General features: G+C 38.1%; 1 protein-coding gene across 2 annotated transcripts in view; it reads right to left on the bottom strand.

Annotated features, from left to right (window-relative positions):
* Kiaa1324l (KIAA1324 like) overlaps nucleotides 1-20533 on the bottom strand; it is a 192837-nt gene that overhangs the window by 9184 nt on the left and 163120 nt on the right. For both annotated transcript variants that reach the window (XM_021162113.2, XM_029477444.1), the window contains 3 exons: nucleotides 12273-12399; nucleotides 10080-10258; nucleotides 8544-8709 (listed from right to left, as the gene is read on the bottom strand). In XM_021162113.2, the coding sequence (XP_021017772.1) occupies nucleotides 8544-8709; nucleotides 10080-10258; nucleotides 12273-12399 (472 nt within the window). The remainder of the gene's footprint in view (nucleotides 1-8543; nucleotides 8710-10079; nucleotides 10259-12272; nucleotides 12400-20533) is intronic.

Here is a 20533-nt window from a genome sequence, read left to right as displayed (position 1 = left end):
ACCCACAGCAGGATAAAGACCCAAGTTCTAGGCACAAGTGACTTGCTTCCTCTAAGGAAGTCCCACCTTCAATCAAACAACCTATCAAGCCATTAAATATTTCATAATTCTATCAAGTCTAAAAATATTCCCACAGGCATGCCCAGTAGTGCATTCTTCTAATCTCTTAAACTTTAGCTAAAACAACTGAGTTAACATGATTATACAAGGCAACTTCAGAACCATTAATGACAGTTCAGTTGGTAAGTATTTCCTTGTATTCACACACACATAAGTTAGGTCTTTGAATCAATGTATAAAAAAACATGCAGTGGTAGGCTCTTATAATCCCAACACATGAAACAGCCAAATCTTTGGGGCTTGCTGCCAGTCAGCCTAACCTACAGGTGTGCTTCAGGCCAATGAGAGATCTTATGTCAAAAAAGAACAATGTGGACTGCCCCTTAAGAATGATGTCTGAGACCAGACCTTTGAGGAATGACCTCTGACCTCTACACATATGCATACACATATACCTGTTCACCGCCCTCCAAAACACACAAGCATCCACGTAAGTAAGCATGCACACACACAAAATCAATTAAATAAAAGCTGATAAGAAAAAATGCCTCAAGATTTTGTGCAGTTCCTAACAATCACAGAGCATTGGATTTCTTTGAAACTTTTTCTTGAAAACAAATTGGCACAAAAACATATTACACAGAATTGAGTATATTAAGTATATTGAGTATACTTTCCTTTCACTCCCAGATGGAGTTATAAGGAATAAGGAGATCATTGTATGATAAGAAGTTGACCAAATAAAATCCAGAGTTATAGCCAGCTATCACCTAGAAATTTCCTCCATCCTTTATATTAAACCCAAGCATTAACTAGATGCAAGAAAATGGAGCAAAACATACCCTGGATTAAAATGGATTCTTGGTGGTAGGAGGGGCTCCAGTATATAAGCTACGTCTAAATCAACAAATGACAGAAAATCTGTGGCCTCACACACACACACAAAAAAAAACAATTGTGATATAGCCTGTGATTCAAAAGTTTCCAAAACTAAAACAGATATGTCAGCAATAACAACCTTGCTATTCAGCATGACTTTAGATGATTAGAAAATATCAGTTTTGTTAGACAATGTGTAGCAGCTGAGTTGACTATAAATAAGAGCACATACAAAGTCTATTTGACGTAAGATGTTCTTTCTGTCTTCATGTTTAATCCTCATCTACCCTGTCATTGGCTGCTCAGGAAGATGATAATTTGTTAGAGAACCTTAGTTTTCTGTCACAAGGAGAAATTAAAGAGCATACGTATCAATGGAGTCTACCAAGAAGCCTGGCAGTGAAGTTTTCAACATGCCTGCACTGGACGTAGGAACCTCAAGTCACTATTCTTTATGGACCAGTGAGAGGATTTAAGCAAAGGATAGAGCATAGTTGAACATAATATGAACGTACAGAACATGTGCCCATTCAAGATATTGTTGGTGTTGTTTTAGCATTTGCAAACAGTAGGATTGTGCTACATTCTTGAATTTCCCCAAGTAATAAGCTCTGGACATATTCTCCCATCAGGAGCAATCCCCTGCAAAGAAAGGCTACAAGCTACTCTAGGGTTCCTAACTCCCCTGCCATTTTGCAACAAGTGAGTGACCTAAGGTTTCACACTCCTCTGCCTTTGGACACCCAAGTGACAACCTCTCAGTATGCTCACCACCTTCAGTTCAATCCTACCTGTGTTAGCATAGGTCTTCCTAGATACCTCTACTTGGAAAGGTATCTGATAAACCCCAATGAAATTCAGAGACATGATAAGAAACATTCTGAATCTATGCAGGAGTCATGATAAACCGATAGCCCCACCTTGACTCTGTGTCCACCATGAGTACTGGCCTCATTGGAGTATTCTACATGTTCTTTCATGTTAGCTAATCAAAAGGTAGAATCTTCTGAACTGGTACTAACACAGCATATGCTAAAACTTGTCCAGAACATGCATGGTGTATACTCACTTATAAGTGGATATTAGCCATAAAGTACAAGATACGGAAGCTATAATCTACAGATCCAAAGAAGCTAAGCAACAAGAAAGGCACAAAGAGGAAGCATGAATCTCACTCAGAAAGGGGAACAAAATAGTCATAAGAGGCAGGTTGAGGGAGATAGCTGGGTGGGAAAAGGGATGAGGAGGGTTCAGAATCAGGTTGGTGAGGAACAGGAGGGATGGACAGATGGCCATAAGAATGAATGGAAATCTGCAACTGACAGGGGTGGGGATGAAGGGGGCCTCTCCAGGACATGACATAGAAGTGCCCCAAAATCAATGGGGGTGACCATAGCTGTGACTCAAAGCATTGAGGATATGAAACCTAAAGAAGCCACTTCCTGTAGCCAGGCAGGAATCCCAGTGGAACAATAGGGACAACAACCTACCCACAAAAAATTCAACCCGAAATTTATCCTGTCTACAAGAAATGCAGGTATGGGGAATGGAACAGAGACTGAGAGAATGGCCAACCAATAACCAGTCCAACTTAAGACCCATCCCATGAATAAGTATCAATCCCTGACACGAGTAATGATATTCTGTTATGCTTGTAGACAGGAGTCTACTATGGCTGTCCTCTGAGAGGCTCTACCCACCAGCTGACTCAGACAGATGCAGACACCCGTACCCAAACAGTAGATGGAGCTTGGGGACTCTTATAAAAGAATAGGGGGAAGGACTGTGGGCTCTAAAAGAAATAGAAACTCCACAGGAAGTCCAACAGAGTCAACTAAGCTGGACTCATAGGGCTCTCAGAGACTTAAACCACCAACCAAAGAACATGCACAGGCTGGACCTACACCTTCCCACACATAGGTAGCAGATGTGCAGCTTGGTCTTCATGTGGGTCTCAAACAATTAGAATGGGGGCTATCCCAAAAGCTATTGCCTGTATGGGGGATATGTTCTTTTAGCTGGGATGCCTTGTCTGGTCTCAGTGGGAGAGTATGTGCTTCTCCCAAAAGAGACTTGAAATGCCAGGGTAGGGGGATACTCAGGGGGACCCTTACCCACTCAGAGGAGAATGGGGGATATGGGAAGGATTGTGGGAAGGGGATGTAAAGTGAATAAAAAACTGTCCAGAAACATAGGGTGTATTCCCTGTGTATCATCACAATCCTTGCAACAACCTTATGAAAGAATTTTCTGTAGTGGATGATTTTGCCAACTACAGATTCTGGCAAAACAAGAGCCTCATCCCCAGTGTACCTTTCCACAGTGTTTCTGCATCACACGCTCAACTATTTGACATACAAGTCAGATATGATACTGCTATTTTGAAAACTTCTATACACTTGTTGCTATGTTCTACTCACACTGACTATCAAGCCTATGCTGACCTTACAACTCTCCACTTTGACAGTCCCATTTACAGTGAGTCAATGGGGGCAGAAAGTAAGCCTTCCTTCAGGCTTTGAGGAAAATCTTACTTCGTTGTACTCTATAGAGCAACAGAAACCCACAGGGTCAGTGGGATTCTTCACTCATCAACATTTTAGTGTAAGCCAAGGCTGACTTACTATTACCCCTGGTTTCTGTCAGTAGTCCCTAGCTACTACAGGTGTTTACTCTCTGATTTGCATATGTGTAACTGACTCATGAGCTTTTGCAAACAATCTATCTGTTTTGACTGATACTTAGAACACTATACACTCTTCATGAGGACAATAAACTCTGGGAAAAAAAGATATTAGCTTCTGAATAAATCAAACATGTCATTCAGAGAGATGCCCACAGCAAGGACCCACCTTATGAAAATATCAAAGGGACTCAAGATTCTCTTAAAACTGTATAAGCCCCAAAGGCTACACTGATCCACCACCCCACCCACCTATACAGACACAGTAAATGACTGCAGATTATATGTGCATACATAAATACATATTTATTTATTTAGTGTGTATACATGTGTCCTGGCATGTGTGTGGAAGTCAGAGAACAACGTCCAGGAGTCAGGTCTTTTCTTTTACCATATGGGCTTTGGAGATTCAACAGGGGCCTTTAGGATTGGCAATAAGCACCTCTTAAGTACCTCTACCTGCTAAGCCATCTCACGGGATCCAAAACTGTATTGTTGATGTAGAGGTTACCACAGAATGTCAGACATAGGATTTATGGCAATGACTGGTCATTTTTTTTCTTAGACACTTGATGGCATTACTCTTTGATTCTTTCTTTTCTATTAATAGTGCCTCACCTCGGATAAGCTAATTCTAGCTTCACCAGTTTTGTCCTATATAAAGATTATGGATTTGGGGACTATTTAAGACAATGGTACACTATTTTTTAATCAAAAAAGTCATCTAGCAGTAGGTTGAAATGGTGTTATGAATGGGCCTTCCACACTCCTACCACTGGAAGGTATATGGTATCATCAAACATTGAGTTAATTCTCAGAAACTCAAAAAAAAAAAAAAAAAAAGCTTCTGATTATCTCTTTACCTCTCGCATACACCTTCTTACAGGATTCTGGTAAGCATGATTTTACATTAAGAGTCACCTTACAGTGACTTTATAGATCTTAATCAGGATGTAAGAAAACATAATATGCAACCTGCAACTTTGTCTTATATTCTCATGACCCTACATCAAGAGCAGAATATTCTCTTGCTGTATATACTGCAAGATATATCAACCTGTAATAGCACATGTTGGTGAAAGTGGAAAACACATTGGATCTCCGTAGCCTTGTAAAGTTCCCTGGTCCTCTTGCCCTTGAATGTTCTAGAAAATAAATCTCAGTAGCAAGTGGGGATGAACAGAAATGAGTGACTATATAACTACAGAAACAGGGTGCTGGCAATGAAGGGGTAGAACATAGCTGACGGGCATTTAGACACATCGGCTAAAATGCCGAGGTGTGACTCTCTCAGACGGTACCGTTACCTTACACGATGTCCTGGTCTGCCATATCTATCACATGAGCCACTCACAACTTTCTGGCCATTTCTTTCAGGCTTATTGAGAAATCCATCATGTGCAGTGAGGCACTGTCCCAGTTCCTGTCCCAATACTAACCAACACCACTATTCCCATGGCCATCACTCACAAGGCTACAAACACCAACCCATTTGTGTTACAAACAGAACAGCTAAATTGACCAACTACCTTTTAGAAGAAGGGATGTGGTTATTTTGGATGAACTGAAACCCCTAAATATTATTAGCCTTCAAAGAGGCTCCTTTGTAGGCACAATTAGCTTGTGTTTCCTGACTGATGTGGGTCCTATTTATAGTATCAACTGTAACTAATAATGAATTCCAAAGACATCCAGCAGAGCACTGAGACCATAGTGTAGAAACCAGAAGTTAACTTCCCTGTCTCCTAAAAACACGGTGATTTTACCTGTAAGAATGAACACTAAAAAGTTCTTCAATTTTTAAGGTAACTTCCAAAATATATCCTGCAACTGCTAGAGAAGCTTTCTAAATGAGTAAATAACCTATTTATTATTCATACTCATCCAATGCAGTTATTTATTTAGTAAGGGTGTTATATGTTTGTCTCTGCCTCTAACTAGGTAGTCAATGGCCCCATGTCTAAGAACATTCAAGTTAACATTAACTCATTCTTTGTACATTAGTAAAGACAATATAATTATCCAATAATTCACACTGGAGGGTAAAAAGCTGTGCAACCACTTACAACCACTAATACACCCTATTTTACATCATCTTGATCAATTAACATAGTTTAGATTACAATGATAATTATAGTTGAGATGCACACATTGTTCACAGAGCCCATATAGAAAAGTAGGATGTACATTAGGTCTCAATGTTGGTTGTTTTGTTTTGTTTTGTTTTGTTTTTTTTCTGGGGGAGAGGTGTTAATTCTTGTCCCTATTCCACTTGAGTCTTATGGCAGAAAAATCCTCTGTCAGTGGAAAGGTCTCTAGCTGAGTAGAAATGTCAGCACAAAGACAAAGAGAAAGACATTTACTTCTCTAAAGTGATTTATGATGTGTTTACATTTGGCTAGGTGTGTCTGGAATTGGCATATGCTTAAGTGATGCAAACTAGCCTCATCTTGCTGCTTAATGTTGACACAGGCTTCATTGTAATGATGTATGGGGAAAATGGACAAGGTTCCAACCCAGCCTCTGGTAGTCACACCAACCAGAATGATGAATGGAATGTACTCAAAGGAAAATTCATCAAAAGCCAAGATGATAGAGACAAGCAGTTTAGATATAACTGTGGGATGATGCTCTATGTTCTTATATTTCTGCAATTCTATGACTGATTTACTCTTGTCTCATACTGTTTTTCAAGAATGAAAAATGAAAATTTTGTTTTATAACTGTATGAGCCTATCAAATGATTAATATATATATTAAGGAAAGTAAGTTTATATAGGAAACAGTGTTTAAGGATAAAGTATTTTCTCCTTCTACAGTAAATTTCAGGCATGCCCACTTGTCTTGGAGATAGCGTCTCCTTCTGTAGCAGTGGGCAGGCATCTCATCTGTCCAATACATTGAAAAACAAAGAGCAGACATGCTTCCTGCTCATGTGGAACACAATTCGTATTCTCAAAGCTTAGGAATGCAAAGTGTGTTATCATTTCCTCTGCACGTGACTGTGAGAACTGAGGACTGGGAACAGGTATAGCTATTGTTGCTCTGTCCAGTACATCTCTGTAAATTTTAAACTGTCTTTGGTTTTCTGCTTTAAAATATACATGAAACTAGGAAACTCATTTGTTCACTTGCACATAGGACAAAACTTTAATTTTTGACAATCACTATATAATTATTATAGTATTCATTCTCTCCTGAAAATCCCAAAATAATAACGAAAACATATCATAGAAATATAATCTATTCATTTTCTTCTTACATGATTACTGATATTCATGGGCCTAAACTAGGAGAATGAAAGAAAATGGTTACTAAATCATGCCTACAAATACTTTTTTCTTTTTCTCTTTTCCTGTGCTTGTGGGCTCATGCCTGTTGACATGTGTAGATGTGTGTGCATATCAAGGTCAATGGCTGATATTAGAAATCGTCTTGATGGCTCTTCCATCTTATTCAGTAGGGTGGGGTCTCTCTATCAAGCCTAGAGCTCACCTTGCTAGGCAGTTTCCATCTTGCTCAGGGCATCCCATCTCCACCCTTTGAGGCTGAATTACAGATGGACCAACACGCTCATCTGCCATCCATGTGTTATAGGGATGCGAACGCTGGTCTTCATGCCTGTGTTGCAACACTTTTAACTATTTGGCCATCATCCCAGCCAATGTCATCGTTTGTTACTTGTCCCTCTAGTTGCAAATTATTTGAAATACTTTTTTCCTGATTTTTCTATTTATTTTTATTTTCAGTGCATAAAATGGCATTTCTTATCTCCTACCTCAATTGTGAAGAATGTCAGAGAAATGTCATTTCAAACACTATTTGAGGTTTCACGTTCTCTTTGTATATAGCTGTTTCAACAAAGCCAATAACACGATGACATCCAACATGATACCATGAACATCTGCCCAGTTATCGAATATTTCTATAGAAAGACAATCTCATTGTGAAATAAACACAAAGGTATAGATAAATATGAGATCTTTTATTAACCAAACTTTGTTTTAAAGATTATAAAATGGTACATGATCTTTGTGAAAACTTAAAACTTACTAAAATGCTTTATTTCAGAAATTCTCATTAGATTCCAATTCCCCAAAGAAGCTAATGTTAATTGCTTATTATATAAATAATGGCATACATATTTATCATATAGAAATAGAATCATTAACTTATTTTTCCTTCTGTTTGAACCTACTGACCTTTCACATACAAAGATAACTCAATATTTTTAATTTTTATTTTTGAGATCATAGTATAATCACATAATTTCCCCTTGTCCTTTACTTGATGCAAGCCCATTCACGTACAATCATTCTCTCATTCAGACTCATGGTCTTTTTTTCTTTAATCGTTGTTACAGATCCATATTTGTATTCATAAATATAGCCTTTTTAGTCTGAATATGTTACTTGTATGTGTACATTTTCAGCATTGACCATTTGGTATTTAATAACCAGCTGATAAACTCTTCCATGGGAAAGACTATTTCTCCTGTTCTCAGCTTTTCTAAATTGCCCGTAGTTCTTTGTCAATTTTTAAATGTATATAATTTGATCATATTCTTTTCCTCCCTCAAGTCCTTCCAGATCCTCTCCCCTTCCCGAGTTTTAAGTTCTTTCTCAAAAAACAAACAAACAAAAAATTGTTAATAGCTGTAGAGTCACTCGGCATTGAAGTATTTTAATATAGAAAGGTTTCTTCACGAACTCTCGTGGAGGCTGAACAGGTCATTTCTACTTGATTAACTCATAAATACTAGATTCAGGTATTATTCTAACATGGTAAACTTTCTATGAGTACTTCCGTTGAGTAAATACTGGTGAGGCACATACGTGCTGGATGGCAGAGCCTGCATGAATGGTGTATGGCCCCTGATGGATAAATGCTCAGTAATTCCAGGTTAAAAGTCAGCTCTCACCTTTGTGGCCAAAGACTTAAGCTTTCCTAGTAGTGACTGTTTGTTGGAATATACAACATCCTCTTCATTATCCTCTCCTTCCATGATAGCACAGCTGTCTGCAGCTGGGAGTTCACACTCTTTTGAGTTAGTCGTCATTACTAATTTAGAATATTTGTATTCCAGCCTAAGCAGGGGTAGATAGAGAAGTAAATAGTTATATAACCATTTATAGTAATAATAAATTCATATTTATTATAAACATTATACCAGCTTCTAAAATAGTTCTGATAGTCCTGCATGGTTTTTCCAACAGCATATTTGCCTCATCCGTGGCTGTAGCTTTAAATGTTCTCACTTATTAACTAAATACATAAAAATATTCCACAAGATGTCAGAGAATCAGTTCAATAGAGTTAATTTTACCACTTACATTAATTGACCTTACTGTCTAATTATATAGAACATTTATGGGGCTGGTGAGATGGCTCAGCAGGTAAGAGCACTGATTGCTCTTCCAAAGGTCTTGAATTCAAATCCCAGCAACCACATGGTGGCTCACTACCACCCATAATGAGATATGACGCCCTCTTCTGGTGTGCCTGAAAACAGCTACAGTGTACTTATGTATAATAATAAGTAAATCTTTGGGCCGGAGCTAGCAGGGACTGAACAAGCAGAGTTGACCAGAGTGAGTGAGGTTAACCGGAGCAAGCAGAGGTCCTAAAATTCCCAACAAGCACATGAGGCTCACAACCATCTGTACAGCTTCAGTGTTCTCACATATATAAAATAAATAAATAAATCTTTACCAAAAAAAAAAGAACATTTGTAAAACAAAGAAAAGCCTTAATGCCAGATGCCTTTCCTTACTTTCCTTACTGTATTCCTGTGATACCAATTCCCTATCACATTTCTAAGGTTCAGATCATGAAGATGAGAATATGAGCAGATGATTTGCTTGTTACTATATCTCTGCTTCATTTGGGCTTTTTCTCTTTAGTTATGAATCAGATATTATAATTATTCCTAGAAAATAGAACAGAGATCTGCCACATTGCACTTGAATCCAAAGATTCAAGTCATGATCCAAGCCATGTAACAGATGCACAAAAGGGTTGGACTCAACTTTTGGCACCAGAGTCTTTGAGATTTGGAATAAATAAATATGATATTTGCCCATTTGCTTAGTCTGTTTGTTTAAAAACATCTTTGTAAGTGAAACTGATACAACAAGAAGTCAGATTATGTCAGAGAAAGAAGTTATGTCACCTTCCAATCTCTGCTCTGTTCCTATCTGGGTAACTTAGAGAGTTTTTCATTTTTAGAACAAATGACTAATCCAGTGGTCAGTAATGTTCTGTCCACTTTCAATTATCAAAATAAGAATCCTTTATTCTCTCTATTTTCTCAAATGCCTTGCCTATACCTACCTTCCTTACCAGAAATGCCTCATGGCACTGAGGGAATGGACAACATACAACCATTATATCTAAAATTCTCACAGTATAAACAGACACTCCAGTTCTTATAAGATCATTTAATGAGGTTACTTACTTTTGATTCTTTTTCCAAAAGTAGCATGTTAAAGCCACCAACAAAACGGCTGTGAACGCCCCCACACCAGCTCCCACTTTCAGCCAAAAGTCAACTGTTTCGCAGGTTGACAACTTCTTTTCGGGCAAAGAAATTCCTTTCACGCACCACTTCGGTTCATTCCATACATATAATATTTCCTTTTAAGACAGATAAATGAGACCATAGATGAGATGCGCAAAAATTAGGATTCAACTGTAAACGCTAGAATTGGTACTGAGTCCATTTATCACACAGAAGAAAGAGTTTTGTTAACTCTATTTATGGTTATAAAGGGAATTTCTCATTCACTTAATACTGTAAAATATCTAGCAAAAAAGGAAAGAGATATAGAAAATGAGTAAATGAAATAAATGCAAAATTCTGTCACATCAGAATGGTTCACAACATGCTGAAGAAGTAGAATAAAACTTATTCCACTTTGACATACCCTCTCAGTGTACTTAGTACAACTGCTTGGAAAGGTTTGCACACAGCCATCAGGTAAGCCAGTCAACCCAATAAACCTGTCACTGAATGGAGTTGGCCACACACCATGGCCCTAGGGCATGTAAGTGTACCGCAGCTCACCAACTTGAATGGCTCATGTAAAGTTAAGTACCCAAGATGCACAGTGCTTATATTTGCCAAACTAAGGAGGGCATTACCTTGGGTCATCACTACCCATACCAAGCATTCTCACCCTCCCAAAGTAAATGACTTAATTCCTAAAGCAATGTGCCCTAAATAGCAAGTGACAACCAGTGAACAATTTTTAAAAATAAAGTGCTAAAATAAAGCAGACCACATATGAAAATCAGAGTTCAGTGTATTCTTCCTTTTATTCCTTGGCCTTCGTTGTGACCAGAAGTTATTTACAATGATCATTAAGTCCAATGAACTGGGGAATTCCATTTTATGTCTGGTTCATCACTCAATTATCTGCTGTGTGATGGTCACTTTATCTGAACTCTAACAAAATGATCCAGCTGTGTTTTACTTCATATCTTATGTACATAGGCAGATTTCCACCATTAGTTATGAACAATAGTCAGGTGAGTGGTTTACTACGGGGAAAAGTTTCAGTCAGGTTTCAAAGGATATTTCCCCGTGCATTTTCTTAGAAAGGGCTATTAATGATCCTGTGGTTTTAGTCTATGACAACTATTATCATTCTTATTGAACTGAACATCAATACATTACTTTTGAATTGGGTGACATTTTTATAAGAATGAGGAGGTGGGAATGCAGAGACACATTTAAGCTCACCACCATCTAAGTATAAACTAGAGTGAATATACACTCCAGCACATGTGGACCTCATCTGAACCACATTCTACATTCCAAAAAGATATGTATGAAAGCCTAGAGAGTTTAATCAATTGTATAATAATAAAAGGCATGTTTAAAAGCTCCATTGTCTAGTGGCTATAGTCTCAGCTTCTCAAAACCTTAAAATTCTAGAGATACCCAAAATGCCAACCTATCTACTCAGTTTCTCTGATACTGAAAAAGAAAGAAATGTAACTGAGGAAAGTCCGTAGTCACTCTAAAACTATTCATTAGAAAGCCTGATCCTATCATCTGGTCAGGTATCACCAGGAGCAGAAAGCTGACAGAAGAGCGGAACAGTCCCTTCTTCCAGCATGAAGGAGGATTTTCTAACAGGATTAAGATAAATTTAGTGATAAATTCGAAAGCATTTCTCTTACTGATAACACAGAATCACATCAAATCTCTATTACTGCCTAACATTAGATATGATGCTTACCACATACTTCGAACCTGGTATAGACTTTCTGAGATCTCAATTTGATAAGAGTACTTCTCTCACAAGCCATGAAGGCTTTTCTGCTTCTGTCAGCTATGTGTGAAGGACTTACATTCTGTGAACTATACAGATGTATATTTGAAATACTTACAGAATAGTGGAATTGCATGCCCGGTCAACACAAAGTAGAAAAATGAACAGAGTAGGGAAGGAAATAGGACTGAAGCAGTCCTTAAAATTAAATGCTTAAAAATTTTAAAGATACACACTGAAGTACTTTCCTGATCATTATTTTTGTTAAGTCATGAAGCTTTATAATCCAAAGAAATCTTCATTAATTCACAGACATGATGGGGAACAGCAGTTGGCATCTCTTCAGGGTGCCTCCATAGGTTAGTTCTTACCTGAAGCCCTCTCTTGCAGGCTCCCTCGATCTCATGGAAGTCATGTTCTGTGCACAGAGGGCAAGCTTCTGCACTCTCCCATAGAAAGTAGAATGTACAACCATCACAGGTGCCAGCTGGACACTTGCTAAAATTTTAAAGAAACAGCAGCCTTGTTAATGCATTCAGCCCTCTCCAATCAATATTGCAGTTCTCAAAACATACTGGATGTCTTGTTTTAATGTTGAGGAAATATTTGTATAAAACAGAAATGGCCTAAAGGAGCAGAGACCACAGTGATAGCATACCCGCCCCCCATGCTTGCTACAATCCTGATGGCTAGAGTAAAAGAGACAAATAATGCCAAGTATAGGGAGGATGAGAAGACAAAGAGAACCCCCATACATTGCAGGTGGGAATGTGAATAGCCCCTCTATTTTCAGAGTCTTGCAATTCTTTAAACAACCACACATGAATGTACTATATAATCAGGCATGTCTGCTCATAGGTATAAACCCAAGAGAAGCAACATGTATTCCACACAAAGGTTGGTAATGAATGTCCACAGCAAAACATTACTCAGAATGACCAGTGTGGGAAGAGCCCAAATGTGCAGTGAATAAATATGTAAGTATAATTGTCTGGGGGACTTCTAATTGACTATATAAAGGAATGCAGCAATGCTATATGCCTCAATTTAGATGAACACTAAAAATACTGTGCTAAGTGGGAAAAGCAGTAGAAATAATACACATTTTATGATGCTTCCCATATGAAAGTCTTGAATAGGGACAAATAACAGATGATTTGCTGTTTAGGGGCTTAGAAGAGGGTTAGTGTACAGGAAGATGAGAATGAAAGGGTTCAGAAATTCCTGAGGAAATGATGAGATGATCTAAATTTAGTTGTGGTCATGACTATATACTTCTGTTAAGAATCTGACGAATCACTGATTTATATACTGATTAAATAGTTTGCATGGATTGCATGGAATTACAGTTCTATACAACTACTGTTTTATACAGTGTGTGTGTGTATGTGTGCGCGTGCACGCGCACATTTAAGTGTGTGTAAGTATGGGGTATCTATGAACCTACTACACTGCTTATGTGGAGATCAGAAAAACAATTTACATGAGTCCGTTATCTCCTACCATATTAGTTTCAAGAATCAAACTCAAATCACCAGGCTTGGCCACTGACATAGCACTTTTATCCACTGAGCCTTCTCACTGGCCCCAAGCTGTTTCCTTTGAAACTTTAAGAGACAGATACAGATAGCTACCAAAAGAAAAGAAAAGATTCTCAGAAAGTTTCTTGGAATTCATAGTATCTAAGCTGAGTTTAGGAATACTTAGGAGGAGTAAGACAGAAGGAAATCAAAGAACTTCCAACCAAGGTGATAGAATTGTATGATGAACTGATTAAAAAAAATCACATGTCAGTCACTCTTGCTGGACCATCCAAAGCAAAGCAATGAGAACAGTGAGAAACTAAGTCCAAAGCCTCAGATTCCAGGCAGATTATAGTTTCTGTTGAAGAAGTACCTGGGGAGATAATTTTGGAAAAGAACCAGGGTCTCTTACAGAAGAAACAATAATCACAGACATTTCTGAAGTCAACCATTACATTAATACAACATTCTGTGCTCCAGTACAGTCCTGTCCCCCCCCCCCCCCCATGGACTGACAATAACCTCCAATAAGGAGGTGAAGATGAAGATGGGAAAGAGAGTAGACCTGGGGTAGATTACAGAGCAACCATGAGCAAAATCTAAGTGGATACTTTATGAACTTCTGCTTTCTGATGCATGAGCCAACTTCATCTGCTTGCTCCTTTGATTAAGGAATAAATAAATCCTGCGTGACTCTATATTAATCTGTTGGTGCTGTATATCCTCTGACTGAACCAGAATCTATCTGAAAAGTTCTAGTGCAAGCAGTATTTTTTATGAATGTGTAAATCCTGGGAGTAGTCTCTTAATTTGTTTATCTACCTTCCAGTCCTTTTAAACTAATCCATGTGATTAGAGGTTTTCCCTAACTTCATTCATATTATGACTAATGCTGAGCGTGGGTCTCCTGAACACCCATTAGCTAAAGTAGAGAAACAAAGTAGAACAAAACAAATAAAATACGCCCCCTTTTAAAGGTCTCAACATAAAACTTTATAGGTATATTAAATGTACATATTGACATAAAGACATTTCACTACAAGAGCACCATGCACTTTGCTCATACCCCCTCACCTTCCATTTTCATACACTCGCAAATATTCTCTTTCATTCCTCTGATAGTCTTGCATCTCTTTTCTTGTCATGAATTTTTATAACTTTTATTTATATAGAATCTAGAGTCCAGAAGTAAGACAAAATATTGAATATTTGTGTTTGAATCTGACTCATTTGCTTTGTATAGTGGCCTTCAATTGTACCCATTTCCTGCAAACAACTTAATTCTATTTTTCTTTATGGCTGAATCAAACTCCATTGAGCACATTCATCATGATATCTTCATCTTCGATACTGTACAAAATGTTTCAATAAACATAAATTACCTCTGTGGCTGTTAATTGACATTTATTAAGGTGTATACTGTGAAGTGGTATAGCTGAGTCATATGACAGTTCTATATTTAGTTTCTTTTGAAGACGCTCCCCATTGGTTTCCATAGTTACTGGGCTAATTTATACTCACAGGGAAATGAATGATTCCCTTCTCCATACATCTTTGCCAGCATTCACAATTTACTTAGCAATAGCTATTTTAACAGGGGTGAGAGATAACTTCAATGTAGTCTTTTGGTGTTTTTTTGGTTTTGGGGGGGGATTGTTTTTTGTTTGTTTGTTTGTTTGTTTGTTTGTTTTCAAGACAGGGTTTCTCTGTGTAGCCCTGGCTGTCCTGGAATTCACTTTGTAAACCAGGCTGGCCTGAAACTCAGAAATCCGCCTGCCTCTGCCTCCCAAGTACTGGGATTAAAGGCGTGCGCCACCACTGCCTGTAATATAGTCTTAATACACAATGCCCTCGTGGCTAAGAATGCTGAACATTATTTCATATAGTTATTGGCCATATGTGTTTCATCTTTTATGAACTGTTTGTTCAACCTTTTAACTAGTTTATTGTGCTGGTTCATGAGGGTGCACATTTATGTGCATGTATACAAATGTCAGAACACAACACCAGGTGTTGTTCCTCAGGTACTATCTAGCTTACTTTTGAAATATGGCAACCCAGTAGTTTGGAGCTTACCATGTATGCTAGACAGACTCTTTGGCCCTGAAGACCTGATTGTCTCTACCATCCCTTTGGAGTTCAAACTGTGTAGCTGAATTCTCTTTTCAGCAATGACAAACGTCACTTCAGAGTAAAGGTCCACCCATTGTGTCTATGACCTGGCTTTGCATGTTCTATATGGTATTATTTTTCCCAAATAGATTCCAATGCCTAAGGCTCTGATATGGCCAGCATGTTTATACTTAACTTTATGCCTGCATATTCTTGCCCTAACCCAAAGGCTTGGACTACCTTTCTGCCACAATATGAGTATGTATGCTTCACTGAGTTTGAGTTCAGAAAGCTTTCTCTGGACTATGTGTGTGGTTCTATGGTTCTTTGAGGAACCTGCACTTAGTGTGGAATGGGGTGTGGCTTTGGAGTGTGGAGATAATAGTGTTTTCTCATCTTCCTGGCAGAGCAGTCAGATATAAGTTTTTCTGTGGATCTGTTCCCACCTTGTCTCAGCACAAGAGGCCTTAGCCAATGCCACAAAGTGGCTTCTTATCACTGGCTTCATGTGACTTATGGCCCTTTTATTTTTCCTCTTTGTTTATAAGATTCTCCTTTTGTTTATAGACTCAGAGTAGGAGAAGAAAGGATTCTCCACTTTCTCTACTGCTTTTCCCAAGCTGCTACTGAAGTTTGTTGTTGCCTTACAAACATCACAGTTCCAGTGATTTATCTAGGGTTTCCCAGTCTGGCCTTGGCTATCATCTTCCTTTCCTTTCCAGGCAACTCGCTTCCTTTGACATCATAGAATAGATGTTTTCTTTGGTAGATATGTAGGTAAGCACTGTTTTGTCCCTAATCTTCCATCTTTCCTCATCCTCCCCCTTTAACTGTAAATGATACTTTAATAAACTCAGATTTATTTGACAGCAAAGACAAGCTATGGTAAATCGTGAGCTACCGACACAAGACCGAGGATTATTCCCCCTAAATTGATGCACAGTTGGGCCAAGGGAAGGAAAATGCATAATTCTTGTGGACTCCTCTAACCAAACCCAGTAAAGATTATTGATATTCAGCTTTGGCCATAAAATCCATAAAAGTTCACTGGACAGTGAAACTCCCTTAGAGACCTTCTAGGTCTTGGGAAGTCTTTCTCATTTTCCCTTAATAAATCTACTTTTCCCTCTGCTCATTCCTTGTTCCTGTTCCATATTCTTCTGGGTATGAAACAACAAGATTATAAGCTACTGGATCAGGGTAACATTAGTGGCCATTGATCATGTGGAACCCTAGTTCCCTTGGTCAAGCACACCAATACCTAAGAAAGGCTCCATTACACTCACAAGCCTGCATCTATATACAATCCAAAACTATTTTTCTAGATACAGCAAAAATTTCAAATTCTTGGTTAACTAAGCACATTCCAAGAAATCCTAAAACATGAATACAAAGTCTACACTTATATTGGTTGACCTCGTTTTTAAACAAGCCCGTCTTTCCAAGTGACTGCACTGTAAATGAGATAGATCCAGTTCAGATGCAAACAGTCCTTCTTACATGATAAAGTAATAGAGGCCTGGTATTTTTTATCAGAACGATAAACAATAGCAAAATGTTCTTTAGGGAAAAACAAAGACAAGAATTAGCTGCCTTAATTCACCCATTTGTAAATCAAAGAAATAGTATGTGCAAGCTAATAAAGAGACTTATAAAAATAATAACTACAATAGGTGAAATCTTCCCACACAAGATGCCATTGCCTTTCCCCATCTTCTAGGTCAAAAAAAAAAAAAAAAAAAAAAGCAATCCACAATAGTTCTTTGAATTATTTTTGAATAAAACTCCAAATTCCTAATCAAAAAGGTATTCCAATATAACTACAATTTTCAATTTTTAAAGTAAACATATTTTCTGATCATTTAGCAAAAATTAGCCCTGTGTCCCCCAGTTCACTCTTTCCAAGAATGGAGACCTGCCAAGGAATGAACAAACTTTTTATCCTGGGGTATGGAGAGGACAGCAAGTCTGTTAAATTTTGAAACGAAACATGAACAAAAAGATAAAGATAATTAAAGTTGCAAAAACTTCTGGAGATATCTCAAGTTTTAATTCAAACTGGACTTTAAAATGACAGTTTTCCTCCTTCCCCTGCCTCAGTTTTGTAGTTTCCAAAGTTGAAGTCGTAAAGCAAACTTTGGAAGCTCAAAGCAACTCAAAGTTTGAAGACGATTAACAATGCAAGTCAATTTCTAGGGAACTGACAAAAGCATAAAAACTTGAAGGAAAAAATCTAGATACTCATGTCATTTATAAGGCTGCCACTGGGTCAAAACACTACAGCAATTAGGGACTTCTCCTTGGTAGACTTCACTTTTCTAAGGATACACTTAGATTAAATACAGTTTAGAACCAAGTCCTTAATCTTTTTAACCCAATGATTCTTTTCCTATGGGTGGTACCCAATTTTGATTCTTCGAAATAAACTGCATTTCAGAATTTGAATTAAAGTATCCCTCTAAAGCGTGCCAGGATACAGAGGCTGTCATCTGACCTATGGTTCCTCTCAGCCTTGGCATCTCCTGAAACAGCCTCTCTCTGTTGCAGATCCTGGGCAATGAGATAAGGCCCTCTAGTGTTGGTTTCATAAAACATGGTCTCTTGCTCAATTTTTAAAGGTTAAGTATGATTGTGCAGGAATGTGACTTATACTATTTGGTCTGTTACAGCAAAACACATTCACTTGAAAATAATAGAATCCTGTTTTCTAAATTTACAGAGGCTGAGGAGGCTTAGTCCTCAGTGTTTCTGAGTGAGGGCCTGACCTCTGTTTCACAGATGATGCTATCTTACAGTGAGTGAATCCTCACATGGCATAGGGCCTAGCTCTTTGGGACACCTCACATGGCATAGGGCTAGCTAGCTCTTTGGGACACCTCACATGGCATAGGGCTAGCTAGCTTTTGGAGACACCTCACATGGCATAGGGCTAGCTAGCTCTTTAGGACACCTCACATGGCATAGGGCTAGCTAGCTCTTTGGGAAACCTCACATGGCATAGGGCTAGCTAGCTCTTTGGGAAACCTCACATGGCATAGGGCTAGCTAGCTCTTGGAGACACCTCACATGGCATAGGGCTAGCTAGCTCTTGGAGACACCTCACATGACATAGGGCTAGCTAGCTCTTGGAGACACCTCACATGGCATAGGGCTAGCTAGCTCTTTAGGACACCTCACATGGCATAGGGCTAGCTAGCTCTTTAGGGACCTTTATAAGACCACCCATTTCACTCACACTATCAGAACCACTGTAAGCTAAACACCTCTCAAAGCTACTGCTTGCTAATATCCCTAGGCTGGGATTTAGCATTGTAATGTTATTTAGCATATGAATTTGGGGAACACAAACACTCAAACCTAGCCAACAGAATTTTAACATAAGGGTAATTTTTACATGTGACTCTTAGAACAAGGAATTTAAAAACACACCTTTATGGATTCCCCTTTCAAAAGAATTCTTCTAAGATAAATTACCACAAGTTAGTACTTATTCAAGACCACATTAGTGAACTTGCTTCCAAGTTTCCTTTATCTATAGATTGTTTTTCTTGGTGGCAAAGAACTTCAGTTTTCTTACCTCTATTTAAAAATTATTCTAAAATTGTATGAATGTTTGTGATGTGATTGTAACCATCTCTTAAAATGACTTTCATGTTCAAACTGCATAATTTTAGCATGTCTGCATTAAAAGTTTCCCTTTCTTTCTTTCTTTCTTTCTTTCTTTCTTTCTTTCTTTCTTTCTTTTTTCTTTTCTTTTTTTTTTTTTTTTTTTTTTTTTTGAGACAGGGTTTCTCTCTATAGCCCTGGCTGTCCTGGAACTCACTTTGTAGACCAGGCTGGCCTAGAACTCAGAAACCCGACTGCCTCTGCCTCCCAAGAGCTGGGATTAAAGGTGTGCACCACCACCGCCCAGCTAAGGTTTCCCTTTCTTGATTACACTGTGTGTTTGTTTGTTTTTGTTTTTTGGATTTTTTTTTTATTTTCAAATGTTCATAAAGCTTTTATATGTCTCGGTACATTTCTGTTCTAGAAATATATTTTGTCTTAATCTTTTGTGTTATCTTGATTTTCAAATTCGGATATCTATTATCTTTCTGTAAAGAATCAGAGGAAAGAGATAAAAAACTCATTTAGCTATCTCTGACTCTTAATTTCAAATAGATAAGACTTTTTGACATTAATAGGCCTCTTTGATGTCTCAACCAAATGCTGCATGAGAGACCAATAAACCTAATGACTTTGATATAAAGATGAAATTTGAACCTGTGATATAAACCCCTGGAGTACTCAACTCTTGAACACTATCAGGACAGAACTGCAAAGCATCCCTTTGGTGAAATGCAACAATCACAGAGGCTGTGATGATCATGAAATGAATTTGGATTCTGCAAGAGGATTTCACAAAACAATTTTATACTGACTAAAAACCAACTGAAGCAGTTGAATGCATTCATAAACTGGTGAGAAGTAAAGAGAGAAATGAAAATGGTGCTCTTACATGAACATTAATGATGAATGCTTAAAGAAGGCAAGTCAGTTAAAATAAGACACAAGTTGCAGATCTGCTGAGATGTACCCTAGGATAAATTCACTTTGCCTTTTTATTAAGTGTACTTTTTGACAAATCTCCACTCAGGAGACATGGAAGGACAGTGGCTTGAAATATCGAGATGAAAAGGCATTTTTGTCACAAAAGAACAAGAGCTATTAGGAGATTGTTCCATCCCAGGTGTGGTACTCAACAGCTATAAAACCTCAGGCTTAATGCTTCCTACTTGGTGAAGCAAACATGTTTAACTCACGGATCTTCCAGATCACATCCATTTAATGTCTGCTTTCTAAGAAGGTACTTGTGTAATCTTTTCACTAACGCAAAGCCTGTGAAGTTGATGGAGGTTTAAGAAGCAGGGGGTGGACTCATCTATGCAGATTTATTTAGAGGTATTAGCTGTCCCTTGTAGAAGAAACTTAGTCTGTACCCAAGGAGCAAACTTCAT

This window comes from Mus caroli, chromosome 5 (assembly GCF_900094665.2).
Source record: "Mus caroli chromosome 5, CAROLI_EIJ_v1.1, whole genome shotgun sequence".
Lineage (NCBI taxonomy): Eukaryota > Metazoa > Chordata > Mammalia > Rodentia > Muridae > Mus > Mus caroli.
The sequence above is the reverse complement of the archived record's forward strand: the minus strand, read 5'-3'. Positions and strand labels throughout refer to the sequence as shown.